This window comes from Hemitrygon akajei, chromosome 10 (genome assembly GCF_048418815.1).
Source record: "Hemitrygon akajei chromosome 10, sHemAka1.3, whole genome shotgun sequence".
Lineage (NCBI taxonomy): Eukaryota > Metazoa > Chordata > Chondrichthyes > Myliobatiformes > Dasyatidae > Hemitrygon > Hemitrygon akajei.
Window position 1 is genome coordinate 143,841,442 of NC_133133.1, and position 8,565 is coordinate 143,850,006.

The 8,565-nt window shown below is 35.6% G+C and overlaps 1 protein-coding gene across 8 annotated transcripts in view; it reads left to right on the top strand.

The window, feature by feature from the left end:
* LOC140734758 (FYVE, RhoGEF and PH domain-containing protein 4-like) overlaps positions 1-8,198 on the top strand; it is a 258,362-nt gene extending 250,164 nt beyond the window's left edge. For all 8 annotated transcript variants that reach the window (XM_073059202.1, XM_073059207.1, XM_073059205.1 and 5 more), the window contains 2 exons: positions 145-288; positions 4,921-8,198. In XM_073059202.1, coding sequence (XP_072915303.1) covers positions 145-288; positions 4,921-5,154 — 378 coding nt within the window. In that variant the 3' untranslated portion in view covers positions 5,155-8,198. The remainder of the gene's footprint in view (positions 1-144; positions 289-4,920) is intronic.
* Positions 8,199-8,565: the final 367 nt, after the last annotated feature.

Genomic DNA, 8,565 nt, shown 5'->3' on the forward strand with positions numbered 1-8,565 from the left:
GTAATGTGGTAGGTAATACAAGAGGAAGAAAGGTTAATTGCATAACTGGTGTTAATTGTTTTGAGGTTTATAATTAGTTATATTTTTAATGAAAATGATCAGCCCTTTTTTTATTCTATTTCCACTCCAACTTTTGCCTTTCAGATTGACGCTGCTGAAGTATCAGAAAACTGTATCATCTGCAACTTCCTTCAGTACCTGGAGAAACCTGCCAAACCGTGGCAGAAAGTGTGGTGTGTCATTCCTAAAAACGAAGGATTGGTTCTGTACATGTATGGGGCACCCCAGGTATGAGTGTTAATCCTGAATTTATCGATGTACTGGGGACAGATAAGAACAGAGAACATAGAAAACCTACAGCACAATACAGGCCCTTCAGCCCACAAAGTTGTGCCGAATATGTCCGTACTTTAGAAATTACTTCGGGTTACCCATAGCCCTCTATTTTTCTGAGCTCCTTGATAAAAACAAACTGATATTCATCATGAAAACCAGAGAGTGAGCAGACCTGTGTGTATATGCATGTTGCTAGCTTCTTTTAATACACTTCTTAATAATGGTACTGAGGATCTTTTTCCTTAACACCTGTGAATAAGTGTCACTGTTTATAATTGGGTACTGCACCTATCCATACATGCACATACTTGAGCTCTCTTGGTTAAACTAATGACCCGACTCACTGAAATCTGACTGTATACAAATTCTCCATGTACAAATTATTCATTTCTCAATATAGTAGTGATAATAAAATGTTTCATGGTGTTCATTAATAACTGGATAAAGTACACATTCCATTAGTTTTAATTATGGTTAATGTTAGGGTGAATATTCAATTAAATAAAAGAATTATACCAAATGTATGTAGAGTGAAATGATTGGATAGTGATAGAAAACAGAGAGAGAGCTTACCGACAGCTCTCAGGAACAAAACCCGTGTATAACTAGGAGGCTGCCTGTATATGCAGGAAAATTCCAAGGAAACTGTAGTAAGTTTCACAGAAATTAGTGAAAATTGCAGTTAATTATTTTAAATTGATGTTTAATAGTTTTGTACTATTGATTCAATATATAACTAGTTTGTTTCTAAATATTATTTCTTAGTACAATTTTTCATCAGGTGCTTGTGTGTTTCATGAGCTTTCGTAGTAAATTTCCTGGCTGTAGTTGTTAAAATCTTGACCAGATAATCTAATCAATCATCATGAAGTTTAAACTCATGGCAATTTCAGTGTGGAGCAGCAATATATTAAAATAAGTCTATTCGTGTAAGACTTATCTTTATATTCAGTTAATGGATTAATTTGATAAACTACCAGAAAGAAATTTGAGGTGAACAAGTTAATGCACTTGTGTAATGTACAAGTAATCAACTTTGTAGTAGCTCACAGTATTATATCAAAGCTACTACTTCAGATTCTAAAATGGTTGACCCAGTTTTCTGTTCAAAAGAACCCAGACGTTATGTTAGTTAACAAAAGATCTATAAGGTATCTTCTTGATAGGAATCAATTCAATTTACCTTCTCTGCAGATATTTCTCCACATTCAATGCTAATGTAGAAATCACAAAGAGAATCAGACGGACAAACTGAATGGGGCCTGGGCCCGTGTCATGACTAGAAGTGAATAGGGAATATGGGTTTAAATTTCTTTCCATTAAAGTGTTTGCTACCCAAAAGTTGTCCTGAAAGAAAATGCTGAAAATATTTGCCAGGTCCACTAATGTCCATGAATGGAGAGGGAGAGAACTGTGCTCCTTCGTGCCCACAAGTGCTGCTTGATATGCTGAGTATTTTTCTTAGCTATTTCAGTTTTATGTCAGATTTCCAATATCTGTTACATTTTGTTTCTAAATGAATTCTTGTTCCTAATGTTGATGCTCAGGTTCTAGGATAAGCACAGGTAGCACAGATTAATGTCAAATATTTCTACAGTGGGAAAGTTGATCTGAAAGCTGATTATTAATTGCTTAAGCATTGGTAAGAGGCTTGATGCATTGGGTTTAATGGCTCAGGCTTAATAGAGTGAATAGAGGGGAGTTCTGTAGTCACTGTGATGTGTGATTAAAAGGAGCATTAATGCTTCTGTTCCGTGGTCAGGTTGGTAACTTTTGATTGACACTAAGCAGGGGTGGATTGCAGTCAGAGATAACCACCTTTCTGTGACTCAGACAACCTGCAAATTTTGGAGCAGGGATATAAATGGGCATTAGGCATTTATTTTTATGTGCAAAAGTTCCTTTCTAAAAGTCACGTCTTCAGACATTACCAATGTGAGGTTTACTGTCCTCTAGGCTGAAAGCATGTGCCTGATTCCAACACAAATAGCTTTAGTAGACTGCCTAAGGCTTGATAAGTGGTTTCGTTTCCAGGTTATAAACATAAATTAATGAACCTGAAATCTGCAAACAATGTCATTTAGTGAATTTTCTTGAAGGTGCTTTTAGGACTCAGTGCCATAGTGTGGGAGCATAATCCATCTTAAAAGGAAAGAAAATGTCTAATTATTGTGTGCGAAAGGCAAATATGTGGTAGCGGATAGATACATTAATGACAGAACTTGTAAAGACCATAGATGATATCTTTCCATATTGTAAAATTCCATAATAATATATTACTGTACAAAGTAGGACAAAATGGCCAAAAAATTGGAAAACATAAAGGAGAAGGAAATTAAGAAGGATATGTTATCATAACCAGAAATGGTAGGTCCAGATAAAGAAAATGTTTCAAAAAGGATGAAAATTCACGGAGTAAATGGGAGCACTGAACTGTAACAGTGATCAGTGAGCATAAAATGGGAAATTATAAGTTTACAACTGTCCAGTTGTATGAACTGCCTAAATGTCACTGTTCTGTTATAAATTTGAACTAGGTCATAGTATAATAGTTGGTATTGGAACACAGTCAACTGAGGGAATTCATTATCACCAGTGTTATTTAGAAAGGCATAACAATGACAGACAACACTGAAGAGAAATACAGAGGATTTATAGCAGCCATGTTATGCCATATGTAATCCTGAATACTTTAAGCAGTCCGACATAATGGGAGTCTGGTGCACAACTTCTGAAGAAGAACAGAAATTTTGATATGCAGTGGATTCCAGTTAACTGGGACAGATTGGGACCAATATATTTTGGCCCAATTAAGCAGCTGCCCTAATTATCCGAAGTTTCATATAAATAGTTAAAAAGGTATATTAAAAAAAAGTCAAACTAAATAACAAATTATGCATTTGAATGAAATACAGAACAAATTAGAATACTACAACAGTATTATAAAATTGTATATTAGTTCTTAATACGTATCAGTGGAGGAATTCATCCATGTGACGTTCTTTTGATTGACTGTAAATGAGCAATATCAACGTGCAGATAATGAACTGCCTTCATGCTATCAATGTCAATCTTCATTTTCGTTGTAACATTAAAGATAGTTAAAGTAGTGAAATCATTTCATTTTTGCTCCTGGTTGTCTCTGGTATCTCCAAGTCTGAATGCTTGAAACCACAGTGAGCAAAACAATTCTAAAATGTCCTACTGCATATTTCTCACCAAATATCAGTGACAAAAATTGATGCTTTCTGAACACAACTCTTTTGTATCAAAGTGAAAACAAGTCTCTAGAAAGTAATTAAATTAGTTACAAATATAAAACACAAAATAATTAATTGCATTAGTGTTCAACCCTTTTTAATATGCCACCCCAAAATCATCTCTGGTGCAGCCAAATCGTTTTAGAAGTCACATAATTAGTTAAATAGAGATCTGTTTTTGAAGACTTGTGTGCAGACAAGGTGCTTCAAATGATTGTAGTAAATATACACCTGTATATGGAAGGTCCTACTGCTGGTGAGTCAGTATCCTGGCAAAAACTACACCATAGAGACAAGAGAACACTCCAAGCAACTCTAGTGAAGGAGGCCACTAAGAAACCCAGGACAAACCCAGAGGAGTTACAAGCTTCGGTGGTTGAGATGGGAGACACTGCGCATACAGCAACTGTTGCCCAGGTGCTTTACTAGTTGCAGCCTTATGGGAGAGTGGCAAAGAGAAAGCCAATGGTGAAAAAAGTTGCAAGAAATCTCAGCTAGTGTTTGCCATGTGGGAGACCTTTTTTGATCAGTGTCAAAAAAGGCAAATTAAATCCACTGTGATTCAATGTTGCAAAACAATAAAACATGAAAACTTCCGAGGGGGAGTGAATACATTTATTGGCACTGTACATGAACTTTGGTTTCTTCAACTTCCAGTAACATTTACCCCTCCCCCTTCACTCCTAATTTCTCTTCTCTGTGCTCTTCTCTCATCACCTGCCTAGAACCTCCCCTGGTGCCCCTTCTCCTTTTTCCCATGATCCACTCTCCCCTCCTGTCAGATTCCTTCCTTAGCCCTTTGCCTTCTCCACTTCTCACCTCACAGTTTCTTACTTCATCCTTCCTTGCCCACCCACCTGTCTTCACTTAATCTTGTTCTCCATCCCCTCACCTGATCTTCTCATTCTGGATTCCTCCCTCTAACTTTCCAGCTCTGGTGAATCGTCTCAGCCTGAAACGTTGTCTGTTTATTCATCTGCATAGACGCTGCCGGAACTGCTGAGTTCTGCCAGCATTCTGTCTGTGTTTCTCTGGATTTCCAGAGCTTGCAGACTCTCTTGTGTTAGTGTTTATACACTGCAAAGTTTGTATCTATCATGATTCTACAGCAAATCTTAACCATAGTTCCAGGAAAAATAATACAGGTAAGCCTTCAATATTTGAGAAGGGAACATACTATTACTTACGTTATCAGTTTCAATAAGCATAATTATTTCCCAATATTTATCTCTATGGATCAATGATGTTTGTGCAAATATTTTTTAGTTAATATAAGTTTTAAATTATGATTTTAATTACTTTATATTCCTCTTTAATTTTCTAGGATGTGAAGGCACTAGCCACAATTCCTCTTCTTGGCTACACGATAGAAGAAAATCCGCGAGGCGTGGATGGGTCTCATGTGTTCAGGCTTAAACAGTCAAGGTTCATCCATACTTTTGCTGCAGACTCTGATGATCAGAAACAAAAATGGCTAAAAGTAATCAGCATGGCTGTAAAGGGGGAAACGCCCGCTGACAATGATGACTTCAGTAGCGATGAGGCCTCTACCTCTTGACTCAGCATTCAGTCTGAGGCGGGTAAAATACCAACAGCTGATGCAGAAAATCCAAAGCCACTTAAAGGATGATTTCTAAAGCATGTGTAGTGTTTTATGTGGGGAAAAAAATTTAAATCTTCTTCGAATGAAATGTCTGTATACACTGTTTCTTGACCTTTCATCCCTGAATAATCCAACAGGAATCAACATCTGCATTTGTTCAGTCACTTTTGTGATTATTCTCACCAGGTCTCTTGAATGTCTAGATTATCCACAAACACAGTCCAGCATGAACTTACAGCATTTAAGAAAACACTGGACAATTAAATAAGCTCTAACTTATGGTGATGTCATACTTTCTGTCTTTTTGGCTGCTTTTTATTCAAGCGGTAAATTTAATGTGGTGCACACAATGCATCTGTAGAATGGGAACTTATGAACTGTGACGTTGCGATCCAGAGCTCAGATATCCAGACTGCTTTCTCTACGAAAGAACAAACCTAAGTTTTTTTTTTGTTTGTTTAAGATCATTAATTTCTGTATTTGAAATTGATTTGTCTGACGTGCTTGTGTGTTGAGCAGTGGCAAAGAAATGATATTGTATTATTGTATTTATTAAAGTGGCCGTATCCTTTTATTGCCTCACCTCTGTAGCAGGTGCAGGCTAACGTAGGGTACCAGAGGTACATGTGCATATAAAGTGGTTAGTGATTAAGCTTCCTAAACTAGTCAAAGTATCCTACAACCATTAAACAGTGATAATTTTGCTGCACTACAAATGATAGGAATCAGCATTGATGAAATCTCTTAACTCTTAAGGTTAATCTCTTAACTCGTAAGAGATTTCGGTGGGAACTCTGTGCCCTTGGCTGAGCCATTTCTCAACCAGAGATGAAATTGACAATCAAAAAAGGCAGGAATGTCCTAATCTTTATAATTGTGTTCAGCAGTGCTATTACCTTTGTCCTGGGGGGAGATTATTCTGTCATTCTCTCAGACTGTAAACAGTATTTGGTGACAAAAGAGGGTTACCCCATAAATTGAGAGGAAAGAAAATAATCTGTAAAAATCAAGGAAATAAATATGAAATAAACTCATATTGGGCACCAAAATATTTATATTTAACAAGATATACACTTCAACCTGGACCAATTAGTCAAAGGCTCAATAACACACTAAGAGTCAGATATTAGCATTGAGTATAATCTAAATAAGTCTTAACAAAATAATTTAAACTCATTACTGCCTTTAAGTCCTGTTATCTTGTGTGTAAATATGTACAGTATATGGAAAAACAAGTCATTCTCCTAGCTTGCAAATATTTCTGTAGAATGATGAGATCAATTTGATTTAAATTTTCTGATGCAAAGTAACAATGGCCTCTCACAGAATGTGATTGAGAAAATGAGCAGCTGAAGAGAAAAGATAAATTGCTGATTTTTAATTACTTTACAGTGTGAATCTATTTATCTTGATTGTTTAATAGACTTTGCTACCTATTCATCATTAACAGTAACATGTAATATTAGGTGGCACTGTTTGTCCTGCTTGGACAATCGTTGGAAAAATTGGCTCCTGCGATCCAGTCCACTGATCAGAGATATCTTGTCAAGTACAAGCGCCAGTTTTGCAAGTATTGTCTTATTGTTCACATTCGAAAGTGATCTGAAACAGGAACAGTCTTAACTTTAATTCAAGTGAACTGTAACATTTGAAAAATTTTTATGTGTCTGAATATTAAAGGTTCTATTCATTTGTACATGAGAAAATGAAAACCAAACAAGATACTACTATTAATCTTTTTAATAGTATTTGACACCATTCAAATGGTATCTTATAGGCAGGTATAATGCATTAAAGGTAACATGCAAAATATTTTTGTAAATTAATTAGATTTTTGCTACACATACCACAAGGCAAAAATCTGTCCCTAAGTCATGTCAAAGAAAAGCTTACATTGTTCTGTTGATAATGATTCATCGAAAAAAATAACCTATTTATGCTACCCTTATCCAGAAAGCAGTGAAAAGTTTTACATGTGTCCTCTTTATTCACATTCTCTCCCCAATCCTACAGAACACCACCTGCTTTCAGCTTCCTCCAAGATCCTCGGGCACTTAATCATATCTAGTACCACGTCAGACCCACAGAACCTTCCTTGTATCTTTTCAATGTATTTATCAATTCATCTATGACAATGTTTGAGCAAGATTAAAATGGTTTTAAAAAGAGAGGTTTAAAACAAAAGTTCTTAAAGTGTAAATGAATTTTCTGGAAAAAGAAGCAGATGGTATTTATGATAAGTTTCTGAGGGAGTAGGTTTCTCCTGAAGATTCCCGACCCCTAAGAAAAAATTATTTTCTGGTATTACAAAAGATTATCATGTAAGAATTGTCATTAGTCAGATAGAAAACCAGATAGTATTAAGTCCCAGGGAAATGCATTGAGTTGTGGGTTTTATACACCATTTAAGAAAATTGATTAATTTTATTAGTAAATGGAGCACTTTCGAGTTCATTTACTTGATCGCTTATAAGATGATAATATATAGGAACAGAATTTGGCCATTTGACCCATCAAGTCTGCTCCGTCATTTCATCATGATTGATCCATTTCCCTCTCAGCCTCAATCTCCTGCCTATGTTTTCCGGTAATTCAAACATAGATAAGGATTTAAAGAAAGTATATGTGTCATTTTATCTTTTATTTCCACTTTACCAATTCTGAGAATGAGTGCTATGGATCTTTAATTCCATTTAGTCCCCATTATAGAAGCTGACTCTAAACAGTGGAAGTCTTGTTTTTGCATGTTTGTTTTAAATATTGCTCTGCATTCGCTGTAGTCACCCAGTCTCAAATTTGATTAATTTGTATTAGTACTTCAACATGTTAGCACACAGAGACAATATTGTTTGTATCCTGATTCCTAGTACAGTTTAAATTGAAAATGATTGCAGTGTTTTATAATATTGATTGGCTGGCATGAGAATTCATGTATATATAGTCTTTGTTTGTAAATCTCCAATCAGTACAGTATTAAAACTGAATCAGTAGAAGTATTACATATTATAGAATTATTTTCAAGTTTCAATCCTCAACAGTCCTTTTCATCACCTTTTAAAGTTTTCTATTGTAGTCAGGTCACCTGATTTAATGGGTCACTATCTCAATCAGGTGCAAGTTAGTTTTTCCGTGGTTATGTTTCTTTCTGCTGTTTTAAGAGGAATGCCTCAATGATGATCAAACACACCTAGTCAACTCATTCAGTTTGAGTGATGATTTGCCAAAGTGCTTTAAACTGGTTATCTCAGTCTTCAGATTCACATGTCTAACACTTGGCCTAATGAGTCTGAAAAGATTTTGAGGTGAGCTCAAAAATAGTTTATTTTTGTACACAAGCTATTTGAAGGAAATATGCATCCTCAGTAA